The sequence below is a fragment of the Mastacembelus armatus genome, chromosome 15, assembly GCF_900324485.2.
Source record: "Mastacembelus armatus chromosome 15, fMasArm1.2, whole genome shotgun sequence".
Lineage (NCBI taxonomy): Eukaryota > Metazoa > Chordata > Actinopteri > Synbranchiformes > Mastacembelidae > Mastacembelus > Mastacembelus armatus.
Window position 1 is genome coordinate 13885700 of NC_046647.1, and position 18717 is coordinate 13904416.

Here is an 18717-nt window from a genome sequence, read left to right on the forward strand (position 1 = left end):
TTGTTCACCTGTGTCAGGTGTCAGTCTGCTTTGACAGCAAACTGACACCATCTGATGCCTTGATGACTTTTTTCTTACGTATTTGTACATATTAATTATATTATTGTCTTGCTTTACAACTTCTTTTTTGCTACGTTCACTATAATTTTTGCTTGCTGCTGTAGCACCTGAGTTTCCCTAGCAGATGATCAGTAAAGTGTAATCTAATCTAATCTACAGTAATCTAATTTTTCTCATAACTTTTATATGAACAACATTTTCTAAGCTTCACTTGTCACCAAGAGGTTTTCTTTTTGGTGTTAATTGGATTGATCACTATCTTCCTGCAGAAAAAAATATAAAAAAATTTTGGATGCATGTGGCCATAAAATCCAAGTGAAAATTAGTTTCAGGAAATCTTTCTCCTTTTTTTTAAGGCTGATTTTAGTGGAGAGGGGCTTCAGAACAGGTTGAGCTTGACTTCACCTGACGCTGTTGGTATCAGGACTGGATGTCAGATGATATTAAACATCAATCTTACTTTGAACTCCTCTGTCTGGACAGAGCTTCAAACTGAGATTGTGACTGACACATTTACTGCTATGTGGATCTGATGCATTGATCTTATGTCTATGCTTTAAGCCCTTAAATGACCTTACAGCTGAATAATCACCTTTGTACTGTATCTCAATATCATACTAAGATTTCTTTATTGTAGATCTGTATACATTTAACTGGGTACCTAATAAACTGCTAGGTCTGTAGTCATATTTACTGTAAAATACTATGTTAACATAATATAGAGATCTGCAGTTAGTAAAAAGAGGGTAGATTGGACTTGGATTGCAAAAGTAGTAATTTATCTCTGTGGCAGTGGATAACATACTTATGCATGATATATTTCAGATTGTGGGAAAATATCACCATTGCATATAATTAAAGTTATTGTTGCAAGGATAGCAGTGATTGCTTTAACAGACTCATCTCACTTTTGAGGCTGGCAACAGCCATTTCTCAGGCTTTTCCACTTGTATTGCAACACAGCTTGACAGCTCAGTAAAAAATCTCAGCCTTTTGATCATGATATGCTCATTTCTGCATGGCTCCAATCCAACAGGGAGAACCACTTGAGATCCAACGTGAGTAAGATAGAGCAGAAAAGGATGTAAGAGCAAATGCATCTGGTATTCGAAGTCTACATCGATCTAGCTTTTCTGTCCTCTCAAACGGATACATAGCTTTCAGCAAAAGATAGGTAAGAGAAAGTAATCAAGAGTGGTGAGCAAGTTGTCAGAGCGAAAACGGTGGATACTGATACGGGGTTGGGCAAAGAAGGCTAAAGTTTTGGTATCTAAAACTTTCAGAAACCGATTTGTGTTTGGAAATGATGCTTGAGTAAACATGTCAGGAAATCAGACCTTTAATTCCACGGTAATCCTCTTTTCTGCAGCCTTGTCCATGGCTGACATGGTTGCCCCATGGAAAAGCCTGCCACGGGTTTGGAACGCTGGCTTTGAAGTCCGATGTTTCTATTGGAGTCCTAGAGTAGTTATCACATGGTAGCTTTCCCTTGGCTCTTCGTGGGACTAAATCCTGATGTTTGTTTGTCACATTATTTTTCTCCTGTTCTCCCATTTGACAGAAACAGTTTCCATAAAGCAGCTGCATTTTGTTTTTACCAAGAATTGTTTATCTTCTTATATCACTTTCCTGGCTCTCGTCATGTTGATCCAGTCACAACTGTGTCATTCTTCAAAGAGTAAATGAGCCTATGCAGGTTTTTTAATTTAGGTTCAGAATGTCATAGGTATCATGGTTTGAACAATGATCCAAATTGGTTTTTTTTCTGAAACCTATTTTTTGTATGAGTGATTTAAAAAAAAAAAAAAAAAAATCAATTCCACAACTTAATTTATATGTATGAGTTAGTAATTTGTTTGCATATTGATTCACCATAAAATTACAGAATATTTATTCTTTTATACCTTTTGGGTTTCATATAACAGGAATGTCCCAAGCAGAAAAATAATAAATATACAGTCACATTCTGTTTATTTTATGGTCAATAGCACCTGATGTTACTGCAGCTGAATATTGTATATGGAAAATTCTGTAGCCGAATTAATTGTAATGGTCCAGTTGTGTGACAGCAGGGAAGGAACTGTGATTAACTTGCAAATTGTGTTTGTGCTCGAACAAAAGGAGGGATTACTCAGAGGTTTAGCTTTTGCCCATTGTATTCAAAGTAATGCGACCAAAGCTAACTTTTAAATTAAAAAAAACAGTGACATGTTGGGGCCCGGCTTCCTCATGGGGACAAAATCCAGGCCTTAGACTGAGGTTAGGGTTAGTTTAAGGATAGAGTCAGGGTTAGGGTTAGGCAGGTAGTTGTTAAGGTTAAGGTAAGTCTCCAGGAAGTGAATGTAAGCCATTGTTAAGTTCCCTGAAATGATGAAACCCAAACTGTGTACATGTGTGTAAAGGAGCCCTTTTGAGTGCTGCAATAAGAGTTTGGCAATGCTTCAAAATGATCAATGATTTAATTTCATGTTTTGTTCTGCCCTTTGAACATTTTTGTTCTGAAGACAATCCACCAGCAACTGAGTATTTATGTTACCCCCAAAATAAATTGCAATACAACAATGGCAGGAAAAATCGAACATTGCATCTAATTCTATATGATTTGCTTCATATAGTACTTAGTCATATTGCTATTTCAGTTTGCTCCAAGTTGTTGTCTGAGAAATGGAGGCAGTATTCCAATATTTTGCTTCATTGCTCAGACCAGGTCAGGGGTTTTCTTATTAGCCTAATTTCCAGTTTTGCCCAAAGGGTATCACCTAAAATAAAAGCTACACACCACACATTCCCTCACTGTGTGTATAGTCAGCTTATCTGTATGATTGTGCTGGCCTGCCCTTCCATGGCTCTGTATATTGTTTGCTCTCAGTACTAAAGCACTATAGCACTCGATGAGTCATCAGATTTCCAGAGATGCAACGGGGAAACCCACTCATCCACATGCACACACACACACATCTATTGCAGAAAAATGTCTAGCTCTACTGATTTTGCCTGACCTCACTTAAACAATGGGACATGGCTTGGCACATGCTGAGCTGTTGCTCCCCCTGTGACTGCTGGGATTGGTGTGCTTGTTGTGAGCCCTCTGTTGCACATCACCTTTGATTTGTGTACGCTGCGCAAGCTTCTTTTAAGTGGTTTCCTGTATAGTGAACACACGCACACACCGAGATCTCTGGGGACAGCAACACCTGCCTGCAGTTTCATATCCAGTAAACCCCAGAAAACAGAACAACAGGAGTGCTTGTCGTGTTTTCTCATGCTTTAGATCAGGAGCACAGAATGAAACATGCCTTGAAGCCCTAGGAACATAGCATAAGGATAGACAGTGCATGTTAATGGGTTGAAAGTACAGGCTGTTTACCTACAATTTTGATTAAATGCTTTTGGAAGGAAGTAATGTACAATTATGCATTATTCTGCCTCTGACTGGTGTTTCTCATTCTTTCCTCCACCTTCAGATATCCGAGGATTGCAAACCTTTATGGACCAGGCGTCTCGGCTGGGTCTGGATGTCTCCTTGCAAAGAGTGGACCGCAATATCAGTCGTGTTTTTACTGACCTCTTCAGCACCATGCGCACCGAGGAGCTTAACCGATACAGGGACACTTTACGCCGGGCAGTGTTGCTCATGAGCCCACGGGGTGCACAGGTTTTCATCCACCAGGTAGGCTACATTGCAGAGACTTTGCTTTATCAAGGGGATCAGCAATACAAGTAGAGAAAAAAAACAGGCAATTTTCAATAAAAATGACCAATGAAAACAAACTTATCGACTTAATCTGGCAGCTGACCAAACATTGCATTGCCCTAAGTGTATAGCATGGCACTTCCCACTAATACCAGGCTAGCAGAACTGTGTCATACCATATTGTCCACATATACTGGCATAGCTCCTCCACATGATAAGAATTTGTCATCTCTTGATATTGATGATATGATGTATTTTCTTACGCACCGTAACGTGACATCTCGTGTGGCTACTAACAGAACAAGAGGGAAGGAGGTTCCTCTGTCATGTGGTAATAGTCTGGCTACAAGAGATCAGATGTGTATTTGTGGTTTGCAAGTTATGGCAGAAGATTGGAAATGCATCAAAACTGCTCACTACCCCAAAGTGAATGCCAGAAGTTGTGTGCGGTGAATGTGGGAGGTGTTAACCTGACGAGTAAGCAAACTCCTATAATTCACAAAGTACTGTCATTGCGTTTGCCAGCAATAAAAGGAAGAATAAATAAACAAAGAATCTTATGAGAATTATTTCTTTTGAACAGCTACCTCATACTGTCATTATACGCCAATGTAAATTTATGCCTGCTGCTCTTTCTGTAGCTACGCCACAGATGGGCAGAGTGCACGAGGGGGCAGAAGAATAAATGCAATCATGTTTATCATTATGTAAAAATAATGTTAAGTATTTTGATAAACCTTTTAGTCTGTATCACTCTAACCCTACAAAATAGTGACCCTTCTCATCTTAATACTGATGAGACACAATCGCTGACAAAACCCATAGCAGATGCAGAGATCAGACTGAGTTGTGTTTTGCCTTCAATACAGAGTTGGCCTGAAGAAAATCACTTTTCAGTTGCCAATATTTTTCATAAAATGCTACAGATATATATTTGGACAGCGTAAACAGTAATTCTACAGTAAAACATTCATTCAGTCTTCACTGCTCTGCCAACTGAAGGGAGTTTGTTTACTCTTCTTATCAGCAGCAATGCATATAACCCTAGGCAAAATATACACACTCAAAGTCAATTGTGTGGAGGCACAGAAGGTTTTCATCTTTAACTCATACAATCATAAATTAGAACCTTTTGTTAACCTGTCCTGTGTTCTTCCATATCATATCAGCTGGAATCAGTGGAAAATATTGGCGTTGTGTTAGCTCTTCACTTTAGTACAGGTCTGCTCCTCTTTCATCCCACTTTACTAAGTTCAAAGTTCATTTGTTAATCAGCTGAAATCATTTCCCGAGAGATAAACTACTACATATCCATGACTGACCTACAGTAAATGCCACTGAACAAAACATAATTGGTATATGTGTTAAAACAAGAGCAGTCAGAAGTGGAAGGTTTTAGTCATTTACAGGAGTTCTACTCACAGAAAACACTTGGTCAAGCCATGTTGAGTAATTACACACTGTAGTGGTTTGGCATGATTGAAAAACAGATTTGTGTGGCGTTGGCAGTGTTGGGGACAGTTACAAATACAGCAACATAAACCGAGTTTAGTGTCTTATTCCCAGCAAATAAGTCACAATCTGACATAAAATCTTCTGCTCAACTGATAGTGAAACACCAATGAAACATTTTCCAATGCCAATAAAAAATCTGGCCTTCAGATATAGGGCAATAGACAAAGGAGATGTTAAAATATTGTTGTAAATTAAAGGAAATGTGCTAGTGAAACACTCCATCTATCATAAATCCTTTTATTATGCTTGGTTGGTCAGCTTTCTTGATATCATGTAAACAGCACTTTTGCTACTCAGTGAAGAGCAAAATGTCATTCAAATAGGTCACGACTACTGAGTTAGATGGCTTTGAAGATTGATTTTGTATTTAACAATTCAGGTCTTTTGTCATGTGTGCAGATTTGATAAAAGTGAGAAATATGCATTTAATATATCATTTGAATCGATAGAGGAAGCCTAGATACAGAAAATGAACATGATGTAAAATAGCTACATACATATACTGTGTTTGTGTCATTGCATGTTAGAATTTGTCCTCATTTTAAATTCCTACTTCTGGTTGATTTTAATTTGAATTTGCTCATTTCTGTGACTCTGAGAAAGTATTTCCTCTCAGTGGAAAACCTTTTTGCATTTACTTTTATATCACTTCCCATTTAAAAAAAAAAAAAAAAAAAAAAACATTGAAGCTCACTTGCATTTAAGGTTCACTGGAGGATGAGAGTCTGTGCTGTATATAATCCTGTCATTATTTTCTTGAAGCCTTAAAGTATTCATCATATACAGGTGAATATACTGTATATGTGATATGTTTCTGTGTGTCAAAAGTTTTTTTTTTTTTTTTTTTTTTTTAATACGTTTATCTCTGCATGTCCCCAATATTCTGCACTGACTCCTTTGTAATCAGGGACACAGAGAGGATGTCAGGGGCAGGGTGCAAAAGTTTTAAAAAAGAGGCATCTATCAATATGGAGCCTATTTTCCAATTTTATATTTACTATAGACATGCTCTATACAGTATATTGTGAAATTCCCCACTTACGGCCTTTTTTTTCTTCTTCAACTCGGTTCCTCCACTATTCCAGCTGTTCCTAGGGCTGCACTCTAGTCGACAGAGATTACAGATGTTGTTCCTGGGATCTGATTTAGCCACTCTCACAGTTTGACTGTCACAGTCCCAAGTGTCACAGTTACCACAGGGACCAGTGTTGCCTTCACCTTCCACATTTTTTTCTAGCCCTTATTTTTAGCCCTTGGTTGGTTAGCCATTACAAGTTTGTCAGTCTGTGTCTGGAAGTCCCACAGGATCTTAGCCTGGTTGTTCTTAACCACATTGGGAGTGTTTCTCATTTTGACTTCAGGCCTTCCATCCCATACTCGGCACAGATATTCTGTGCACTATGCTGGCCATTTGGTTGTGGCGTTCCATGTATGCCCTGCCTCCTAGCAGCTTCCACGCCACTATGGTGTGCTGGATTGTCTCAAGGGCCTCTTTGCACAGCCTGCATCTGAGGCCCTGTCTTGAATGGTAGACCCCAGCCTCTAATTATCTTTTACTTAGAGTTTGTTCCAGTGCTGCCCTGATTAGTGCCTCTGTGCTGTCTTTCAGTCCAGCCAGTTTTTATGTTAGGTCAGGGTATATAGGGTATCATATCTCTATTTTAAGATATGAGTGTCTGATGTCAGGGCTAGGGCAAATACAAAAGGATATTCTTATACTATAGTGTGTGCTACTGTTGTCTACAAGGTCATGTTGACCAGAATAGAATTATTTAGAATGTTGAGGGGCACTTTTGATTAACTTGGGGAAAGGGCAGTGACTCATGCACCTAGAGCACCCCCTTCTGTACGTGCCTGATTATGATTAAATATATTGTAGAAAAAGCCTTAACTAACACTTAGTCATAAACCTCACTTGCATTCCAATTAGCTTTTTGTAAATGCACCGCTGTTAATCTACAAGTGATGCATTTATAGACAAATAAATCAGTGGTTGTGAATGCACCAATGCTTTCAAGTTTCATTAATGACATACAGTACTGCTTTGATCTCTTCCTGTACTCCACTGAACGATGCTTTTGTACACGTTTACACAGAGACTGCTCTAGACATCTTTTCTTTTCACAAGATTTCATTTAATCTCACCAATTAGATTCTTTATCTTTCTATCATTACACTTACACCATACAATTAATGTCTTGGGGACTAATATATAAGCACAGCTTCATGTGCAGCACAGCTCCCAGAGCTTCCTGTGAATATGTTAATATATTAGAAGTGGTGGGGATGTGTTAAATCATCAAAGCTTGGCAACTGTTGTCACAGAACCTCCCAACTCCTCACCTGAATACTGTGAGAGAAGTTGGAAAAATACGAATACCCATATGAAGAAAGATGATGATGCCTTAGAGAGGCAAGTGCTCAATTTGTTGAAGTTGACAGAAGTCAGCCAATCAAAAATTCTTCACAGACAACAAAGCTTTTTCATGATGACATTGAAAATATTCAGAAATGTGGTTAATTGGTGTTGTTAATATTCCTGTCAGTGTTTTTTCACAAGGTGTGAAAACAATCTATCAAAGCAATGGTTAGTGTTGTTAGTCAAACTATGTGGTTGATCAGCTGTAGCAGGTGTAGCCGTGGTGTTCACCAGGGACACCTGCTCTGTTTGCTGCTCTTTTCTGAATGTGTGATCTGTGTGTTTAGTTTGTTCAGCTCCATTATTTTCCCTTTCTGTTTTCTGCTCTGTTCTACACTTCACTTCATTTTCTACATCTACTTACATAGGTTGGTTTATTGAACATATCTTCTGAGACAGCAATAACACAAAAGAAGTACAAAGAAATGCACCACTACTATAAAGTGAGAGAAAATGACCAAGAAGAGACACAAACCGACTGCAAAGAGACACAAAATGACCACAAAGAAACACAGATCAACCACAAACAGACACAAAATAACTGCAAAGAGACACAGATCAACCACAAACAGACACAAAATGACCATGAAGAGACACAGATTAACCACAGAGATGCAAAACTACAAGGAATTACAGAGATGCAAAATAATTAGAGACTAAATATTATCACAGTGAAAATAGGAACAATGAACATAGAGATGTAAAACAATAATATATTAGCTGCAGAGACAACAAACAAACAAAGTAACAAAGTGTCTCGCTCCCATGTTGAAGGGTATGGTGTCTTTTACATGTCAGTGGCCATGGGTCGTTTTTTCTTGTAATCTATCCATGCCTACTTAATCCTCAACAAGGTCAGATCCATTGAAGCAAAAATGTCCAAATATGGATTGAGTTTGCCGGCAGTTCATCAAAGGACTAATGTAATAAGATCATATTTATAACGTGTAATTTCAAGTTCTTAAATCACCTAAATAACATTGAAAGTCATATTGGTGTTAGCAAAAGTCATCCCACAGTTTCTGTTCTATTCTATTCTGATGATGTTCTACTTCACTGAGTAACATATTCTGTCACAAGTCAGTTGTCACTTCTTCAGTCTACTCTCAGGCCACAGTCAGTTTTCATACTTTGAATGCATATGTCATTGACAGTGTCTAAGGTTTTAGACTGAAATTCTGGGCGCTTGTTTTCACCCGTCCAGACAGTTGCCATCTCGTCTCTTGTTCACTTTAGCTATGAGAGGATCTAGCGTCTTCTGTCAGCTCTAGTGCTGCCTCACTGCTGACACCCGGCTGCTCTCTGTTCTCTTCATGAGAGGGGAACGTCGCTTCAGTCACGCAAGTCTTTTAGAGGGCCATAAAAAGGAATTTGAGGCTTTCAACTGTCCCATTCTACGTCCTTGGGTTGTATTAGTGAACATTTTCTGAATCACTTAAATAAAATGATGCACATTTAGGTACAAAAGCTTGACACTTTTTATGAGTTGCCAAAGTCACTCACCAGTTAACTGTCAACAGTGGCGCTCTAAGCTATATATCTTGAGGACACCTAAATTATACTGTTGGCTCTCTGGCTTCTGGCTTAGGGATATAGTCATTCATTTTCAACAAACCCTGATTAAAAAGCTTTAAGTAACTGAAATACCTGATCTGAATGTGACTTTTGTAATTGAATAGGATGTCTGGTAAGACTTAAACATTTACCATTAAATACAAATATATTTACAGTATGTTTACTCATGAATTCAAAAGGCTGGGCAGCTATCATTAATGTGAATGAGATGTTGATCCGCCCCCTGCAAATTTTTCTCTGGATTCAATAAAAGCTTGGGTACACTACAGGGAAACTGAAATTAGAGTTAGTTCTCTGGGGCAGAGCAGGTGACATTTAGTCACCATTATCTTGAGTCAGAAACCAATGCACTCCTCTATGTGAAGGAATCTTAGACAAACTGGAGGCCAAAAAATAAATCATTGCACTCCAGCTTTCTCATTCCCTGTGTCTAAGTTAACAGGACATAAAAAAAACTGTGGATACTAATTGCTGACATGCACAGCAGTATATAGTACAGCAGATACATCAGAAAACAAGTCTGCAGTTAGAGGAAAGAATGTAAATTACAAGATCAACAGAACACTTCCCCAGAACAACAGATTCCCTGAAGGCCTGATACAGCCAACTGCTTTGTATCCATATGTGAAAACATACCATTAGTGGGTTTTAGCATTAGCAAGCAAGCTCTTCCAGATTCCAGCTTTGAATTAAGTCCCACAGTACGGGGAGTATTTTGGTCTGTATCAGCTTTTATTGCAATATGAATGAAGTATTTCTTCAATCTGTATTTCATCTCCTCTCGTGGTGCTTGTGGGACAGTAGGCTCCTAAAGGTGTTGATATGAGGGGAAACAGAACAGGTAATGTCAGTTGGCGTGCCAGCCCTGGAGGCTGGTTGATGGATGGAGCAGAGAAGCTGGGTGAGGTCTGCCTCCTGTGCAACAGCTACACCAAGCTACAAGAGTGACAAGCGCTGCTGTCTGCTGCCAGGGAATGTCAGAGGGAGAAAGAGATGCTACAGAGGGTGGCAGGAGGCTAAAGAGAGGAAGACAGGAACAGAGAGGGAGAGAGCACAGATAAGAGGGATACAAAGGCAGGGAGAGAAATAAAGGACATGGCGAGATGAATGTAGGGAGGAAAGGTCAAAGATGAGAAAGAGATAGGAAGCTAGAAGAGGCTTCTCCAACATAATAAAGCACCTCTCTATGGAACAGTAATAGGTGAAATCTAATGGAAGAAATGGCAATGAAGAAGGACAAAATAGATGAGTGCTGAGAGACTGCACCTGAATTCTGCTCAGGTTGCACATCTAATGAGGAAAAGATGAAATTTTTAAAATACATACAGTATTGCACAAATGTAATTATTTCATTTCATATTTGAAAATCACTCATTGACACTCATTACTGCTTGATTTTCTCCAGTTAATTTTGATAGATGTATAGTCCTTCTGCAGCAAGCCCTGCTTGTTTCTGAGTTCTGTTTATACGGAAATGAAAAGTTGTCTCAGCTGTGGGGATGTACTGTATTATACTCAACTGTCATTGAAAGTAAATTTCACCATTACTCAATATTGTCATAGAACATCAGATTGAAACACAGATAAGGAATGAACCTTTTTTCTGTTTATTTAGTTTTTCTTTCTGAATAGAAGCAGTGTTTAAAGCAAAGATGCCCTGTGCTGTCAGCAGGGCTGCATGTGAACTGCCAAAGGATTCAAAACATCCTGCTAGACTGGCAGTAAAGGTTTAACTCATTTTTTTCTTAGACCTTTTTTTTTTTTTTTTTTTAAATTGTAGCTGGTGTTCTTAAGTAGTTTTTTTCCTCAGTCTGGCACTTCATGGACCAACTCTGTCAACTGAAATATCTTGTCCAACATCCAAATATTTATTTCAAAGGGAAGAAGTCAATATAAATGCCACCACTAAGCAAAAAATACTGGAGCTGTTTGGTTGCCCTTTCAAGGTCTGCAATACAAAACCTGCTTATGTTCCTTTGCACTGTCCCAGAACTTTAGCAAGAGTTCAGTGAATCTGGTTTCTGATTAGAAATATTTTTCAGAAAATAATTCCTCCTAGCTTTCCATATTGTCCACATGATTTCAAACGGCAACCTCACTTCACATCGTTTCTCAAAGACACCAAAATCACAGAAATGGCTTCCAGAGTATGTCTCGGTACCTGTTCCACCACATGGTAGATGAGGTTGTAGTGTTGAAAACAAATTCACTTGTTGAAGCTTGAGGCCTTGATTTGCTGATTAAAAATGGAAGTTTGTGACACCTAAGTGTGAAAGTGCGTAATAAATACATTTGCTTTTGGTAAGAATTGTATTTGATGTCAAGGAATCTTATGTTTTCCTGTCAAAAAGGCTTGTGGACTAGTGACTTAAGAGCTGCCTGAGTTGACACGATATAATGGGGTACTTTGGAAAAAGACAGTGATGATGGCTTTTTTCAGTGTTGTTGACATGACAGCTTGTGAGGCACAACGCACACACATGCAACTTTCAAACACATTTTTCCCGCATGAAAGCCATTGATGCTTCTTGACAGTAGTAGGCTTTCACTTTATAATGTGTCTGCATCCTTCCAATTGTTTTGTCAAAGTCAGAATGTCACAGGTTGAAAGCATTATTGAAGAAAAATGAGTATCTGAGAAAGATTGTAGCTGCTTTAATGTTAAGGTGACAGGGTGCGTATGCTTTTTTTTTTTAAGTCCTGGTAATAGACTTCACTTACAAAAAGTGGCAGAATTTGAGTAAAAAATCATTACTGTCTTTATCTGACATATGTCCAATCCCAGTGTTACTCCTTTTTATTATCTGCAGCACTTTAAGTTGTTATCGAACTGGAGAGAATGTATAAAACCATTTTCCACCTTCAGCACCTCTCAGCAGTATAAGCTAATATCCCCTGTGTCTAGACTGTCTTCATTTCCTGTGCTCAGTACTTTTTCTTGTGCTTACCTTTTCTATTTTTTACCCATTTATTGTTGTTGCTTGAGGTTTTTGACAGTATTTCTCAGTTTTACAGATTATGTAAAATTTACTAAACTGTAATATATTATTAAAAATAATGATGTTCAGGTGATTCTTGTGATGATACTTCACCCCCAACCACCCCACCCCACACACACACACACACACACACACACACACACACACACACACACACACACACACACACACACACACACACGCACATTTTTCAAAAATATTCCAACATGCAACACAGTTGTGTCTTGGCACTGGACCACAGACAGAATAAAGCTGGCCATGACCTGGAAGTGTTTATCCCAGCATGACTCATTAACCTGACACAGAGAGCATGGTGTTAGTGCAGTGCAGCGTAGTGCTGGCACAAACAACATCTTTTGCATGCATGCACACACAGAAAATTGCCCAAACATGTGCACACCTTCACTGCATCACCCCTCATTCCTTCCCCAGATCTATCACTGCCAGTTTTGTTTACACCCCCTTCCTTAGTGCTAATGAGTGAGGCTGGGTATAATTAAAAAGCAACAAAAGTACTTCCCAGCCTGATTTTTTTTTTTAAACATGATAAAAAAAAAAAAAGCACTTGCAGCCACCCAGAAGATTCAATTATACTGAGAAACTGAATACAAATGAAGGCCATAGTGTGTTACTGGTTGATGGGCATAATTTTGAAGGGAAAGCTGGGGGGGTTTGGTAACAGAGATGGCCAGTAGTTAGGAAAGGGAGGTTGCAGGTTTTAAATAAAGTATAAAGAGGCAAAGGGTGCAGTCATGAAAATTAATGTCTATTTTTTAGAGCAAATAAACCCTTTAGGTGTTGAGAAAAATGACCTCATTTATAATTCTAATATATTTTAGGTTGACTTATGTTTGTTTGAACATGATAATGTTATATCTGTATAAAAACTACAGTTGATAAAAATAAACCCTGCAGCATTTACTGAATAGCTAGTATGGCTCAAGCTCTAGGTCCCACAGTTCACTTCAGTGGTTTCTTGTTATACCATCCTTAAATAGTCTACACCATGTCTTTCACTATCCACACCTTGGGTTTATAATAAAAGGCTTACTGTTATAAATTTGCATTCCCAAGCTGAATGTTGTTTATATCATAAAGAATATTTCCTTTAGACTTGACAAAACTCCTCTAAATCCACAGGAGACATTACACAAGTGTTTTCAGAGGCTGTTGTGAGCCCCAACAAACTATAGCTTGAGCTATAACTTGCCCATATCCACTGAAGTGCATTTATACCTGTCAAAAACACATGTCCATATAGTATGCACGTTCTTGAAACATCAACTACACTAGTTCACCGCTGAGTGGTGGGGCGCTGGTTACTGTGATGGAGTCATCAGAGTGTTGTTTTCTCAGCGATCATCTGTCGAAGGCCAATGGTAAAAAGGTGTGTGGAGTTTAGGTCTATTACCTTTTGCTGGCGTTGCTCCGTCCTGGCTTAAAGATCCCACCTTTGAACCCCTTTCCTCTGCCCCTCTGACCCTCACTGCTGCTCCTCTATTCCATTTTCCACCCAATAACAGTATGACAAATTGAGCCTGCCAGAAAACGATCTATCTTTGTCCTACATCTCATCCTCTTCTGCCCTCTGTTCCCTCCTCTTCTTTATTTCTTTGTCTCCTTTTCTCTTCTCTGCCTGTTACAGGATATTCCCTCCTTTCCTCTTTGTATTTTCCCTTCTTAATGGTTTCATGTTTCTGTCTACGTGGGTACTTTGTCTTCTACCCCCCAAACCCCCCCTCATAACCTCATCTCTGTTTGTCCTTCTCACTTATTATACTGTATACTTTTGTCTGTCTCAATTTTCCTTCCTCTGCTCATGCCTCCTTCAACTCCTTTGCTCTGTAAATTCCTGTCCTGTTCTGCATTTTGTTATAAATTCATACTCTCTTTAAATGTTGTTTTTATTCCTCTGCAATAGTTGAGTAGCATGGAAATAGTCACTGACTATAAAGTACAGTAGAGTACAAGCAATATATAGCAAATATTAGTAGCGGATGTGTTGTAGTGTTAAGTGTCCTCTTAGCCCTTGTATACACCAATAAATAATTTCCAATGCCATCTCTAGCTCGAAGCAAAACAGTTTAGTTGACTGTGACTAAATCCAGCAACTACATGTGATTTTTCGCCATAATATGCCAATTGGTATTAACATGGAGAAACTGTAGTGCACACAGAGAAAACATTAATTGCCTTGTGTGATGAGGAAACACTGCAGTTTGACAGGTAAATAACAGATGGCTCTCTGTCCATAATCAATTCATGGCACCTTACAGGAGCCTGTGAAAAACTCAGCAATGTTCTGAGACTGTGAATCTGAAATATTCATTACAGGTTTGCCTACAGTAAACCTACAACAGGTTACCTCCAACAGTGAAGCACTTTGTTTAAAAAAAAAAAAAAAAAAAAAAAAAGTCTCCTCCAACAAAAGCTGAATAGAATCACCACTTCAGGTACATATTTCATGTGAAGGCGGAATAATCAAGAGAAATGCTTGTATATCCTAACTCTGGTATTAAAATTGAAACCAAGGCAGTTGGCAAGCTCTTTACTTGATGGATTGTTATTACTTGCACAAGTATGAATCATCTGCTGAAGTTAAAGAGCTTTTCATAAATAATTTGCCTTTTCATAAGTAATGCTGGAGAATTAAAACTGTGGTGTATTTGAGGTGATGCCTTATTCCTTCACATTCATCAATGTCGGGGGGCTCTTTTCAGAAGGTGGGAAAGGGCCTTCAGAGGATGAATAACATGAACATTGTGTTAACTAAGGATCATGATGATGATGATGATGGCAATGCTGCTGCTGGTGAAAGTCATTATCACAATGATGACATGGAGGAGAATGATTAAAACAACAGTATTGGCACCACACCATCAATTGATAGCTTTTGTGATCACTCACATCCTGTCCTTTATGCCTTATTTCAGTGGGAAAGGGAAATATTAAATACAGTCAAGTGTATAGAGCAAAAACTGTTCACAATGGTAGCACCCAAAATACATTCTTGTCTTGACAGTGGGTGATAAACTTTGATCGATGTTTGCGATTATGAGTCATGCTTAGCATTACTGAAACAGTAATCCTCCTGGGCAGTTTTTATTTCTTCAGGAGGGAAAATGTTTAATCTCATAAACTGCACCCGGTGAAGTCTATCCCATTTATCTGGTGACCTCTAGAACTGCACATCAGTGTTAGAAGCCCTTTGAACAGCACAGCTGCTCTCTGAGCCTGTTTTGTTTTTTATTGTTTCAATGAGTCAGTCAACACACGGAGCACAAGGTCCAGCTAGTTAGTGCATGTTAGGCACACTCGTATATATATATTTTTTCTGTTATAGAGCCATTCAAGTCATTATCATAATTGCAAAACATTTATGCACTTCAGGCAGCACAATGAGTTGGTGGTTAGCACTGTCAACTCACAGTACAAAGGTTCTCGGTTCAAATCCTGTTTGACCCTTGGGCCTTTCCGTTTGGGGTTTGCATGTTCTCCCCATGTTTGTGTGGGTTTTTTCTAGGTTCTCTGGCTTCCTCTCACAGTCCAGGGTGTACCCCACCTCTTGCCCAGTGCCAGCTGGGATTGGCTCCAGCCCCCACTCACCCCCCTCACTCTGGTGACCCTGGATGTTTCAGGATAAGCAGTACATATTCTAGTTAAATTGAAACGGTCACAACACAGTTACTTTGTATACATTAAAATCTTTATCATTCTGTATATTTGTCTTTCGGCAGCATAATATGAGATACAATTACACCAGAATCATATGATATTGTCAGAAAGTTCTCTCTCTGTGAAATTGTTGCTGTGGGCTCTGGATTATTGCCCAGTTCCCAAGTGGCAGACTCAAAATACAGCAAGTTATAAGGGTAATTGTGAAGGCAGTCATTTGGAAAACATGTACTGTATTGGTACCAAGCACACAGCCTTGATCCAGTTCAAAAGCTCTGGAGAAAATGTTCAATTAAAGTAGAGGCCCTTTGGAAAGATTAGAAGCATCAGTTCAGGTGTCCTTTAGCCAATTATACCCATTTTGCTGCTTATTTTTTCCTTGTTTTTATTCTGCTCTTACACAAATATGTGTGAGTCAGTGTTAAACATGTGCCTATGCATATTCATACATTCCTTTGATGTGTCATTTGCAGGTCTGCATTTACACCCACATTTGAAAGATAGGGCCTGTCTGTAGGTAAGATATGAAAACGGTGTTATTCAGTAATGGCATAAAATCTGTTTCCATCTGTGTCTATCAGAAAGTGTGAGATCCAAAATTATATCTGAAGTATAAATTATTTTATGTCACTGTTTTTCAATATCATTGTCATATATACATCAGTTAATATCTTCAGGAAATTACCAGAACAGCTTGATATTACAGCTGTTTCTGATTTGTTTGTTTGCCTCAGGTTTGTTGGTTATGAAGAAGTTCAAATAAACAAGAAATGATTCCTGTTTATTCTAGAATACACTAACAAATCATTTAATTGATTATTATTCCAACAACTCAAGAAAGAATTTAGATTAACACATATCCACAATCATAGTATTCCGTGTCATTTCCCTGTCATTTAATAAAGCTATTATTTATGCAACTTGTCAACAACTCAGTGCTTGAAGCTGCTGTTGTGACAGTTTTGCCCACATGCCTGTGGGAGTTTTATAGGGCTGAGAGCTTCTGCAATTGCATCAGTGGATTTACTTTACATTGGGAATGTTGAATGAAATGTTTAACTGATTTTGATGTAAAAACCCTAGCCTAAAGAGTACTCTTGAGAGAAACACCATGTATATATGCTAATGTGAAAATGAGCACAGAGAGACATAATTTGAACTCTGATTTCACATGCTGCAAAAAGTCTTGCTTAATATATTTTGCCAGCAGTTACCCATGATTTCTTATTTAGAGCTGAGCTATTTAGAACTTTGTCATGTCAAGTTTTCAATCAAATTAAAACTGGGAGCATGTTAGAAATATATTACATGAATCTGTGAATGTGTTTCTTTTTTTTCTTTGCTGCCATCTGCCCTTCTAAAGTCTTGTGTACTTTATCCAACAGGTCATCCCTACAGCTTTTGCTTAAGTCTTATCCTCTCTGTTTCCATGTTTCCTAACTCTTTATAGACATCCGTGTGTGCCTGCATATGTCTATGTATAAGCAAGCATCCAGGCATGCACACAGTAGTATAAGGGTTGCCACGTGCCTGATGTTCAGATGAAATTTGACAGTGATCCTCTTGTGAATATTTAAAGCATTTCTCCAGTTGTCCTTAAACTGTACGATTAAATTTACAACCTTTATTTGCTTAAACATGTACCGGATATAAAGTCAGAGATCCAAAAACTAGATTCAGTATGAAAAGTAGATAGAGCAGCATCCTTTGTTGTACACCTTATCAGTTATTTCCACCCATTTAAAGTGGACATGAGTTTAAAGCCTAAGAGATAGTGTCTGTCAACTGTCAATCTTTTATTAATCTTTGTGAATACCCCCTTAAAATTCTGCTATTACAGATGATCCTTTGGGGTTTGCATAATAGTGTTTTCATATTGCTGAGTTAACATTAGTTTAAAGAATATTAGTTTAAATACATGCCAAATACATGTTGTGGAAGAAAAAATGTATAACAGGGATGGAGTGAAGCGTCATCTGAGTGTTTAACAGAATGCGACACAAATGATGAAAGACACTGCAGATACATATTAATCAGGATTTATAATATGCTCCCCCATCATAGAGTGGCCCCATGAACCATGCCTCTAAACCTGATGAGTGGTGCCCGGGAGGGGAAGGGTTATAGTACGCTATGAGGCTTCAGGGTGTGTGGTGGAAGGACAGATGGATGAAGAGGAGGTAGTCTGCTGTCCAGGATGGCCTGTAGAATCTCCTTTAGATCCTTCTTTCAAACAGGCCTTTTTAGTCCCTTATTCAAAAAGTAGTAATTGCATCATTTTTCAAGGCCCCTGCCTGTGTCTGACTGTGAGGCTGGTCCCATTAATCAAACTAATGGAGAAGTAAGTGATTTCAAAATATAGGCTTTGATCATGCACCCGCTATCTTCTCCCACAAGTCCGCCATCTCCTCAGCTTTGGGAACCCCTCTCCTCCCACTCAGCCATATCTATCTTTTCTTACAGCCCTACTTCATTTCACACTATATAGAAATGATTGAGTGAGTGAAAAAATGTATTTTCATATTATGGCCTTTTAGGTTTCTGTTAAGAGCTTTGCTTTTGCACATTTTGGCAGTGCTGTGGTCCTCTTGCTTGATTAGAGTTGATTTCCAGTATAGCAGAGAACCAAACTGAAGCCGTTAGGTTGTAGAAAATTGTCACTCCAAAATCATTGTGGCCAATTAATGGGCAGTATGTCCCAAAGAGTCACAGTTCAGAGACATTTATTGATCTTGATGAGACAGATTAAATTAGAGTGGTTCTCAGGTGTATTGAAAAGC

At 38.6% G+C, this 18717-nt stretch overlaps 1 protein-coding gene across 1 annotated transcript in view; it reads left to right on the plus strand.

Annotated features, from left to right (window-relative positions):
* The window catches only part of grid1a (glutamate receptor, ionotropic, delta 1a), a 194147-nt gene that overhangs the window by 126145 nt on the left and 49285 nt on the right, over positions 1–18717 (plus strand). Inside the window, exon 4 of the mRNA XM_026309551.1 lies at positions 3525–3730. Coding sequence (XP_026165336.1) covers positions 3525–3730 — 206 coding nt within the window. The remainder of the gene's footprint in view (positions 1–3524; positions 3731–18717) is intronic.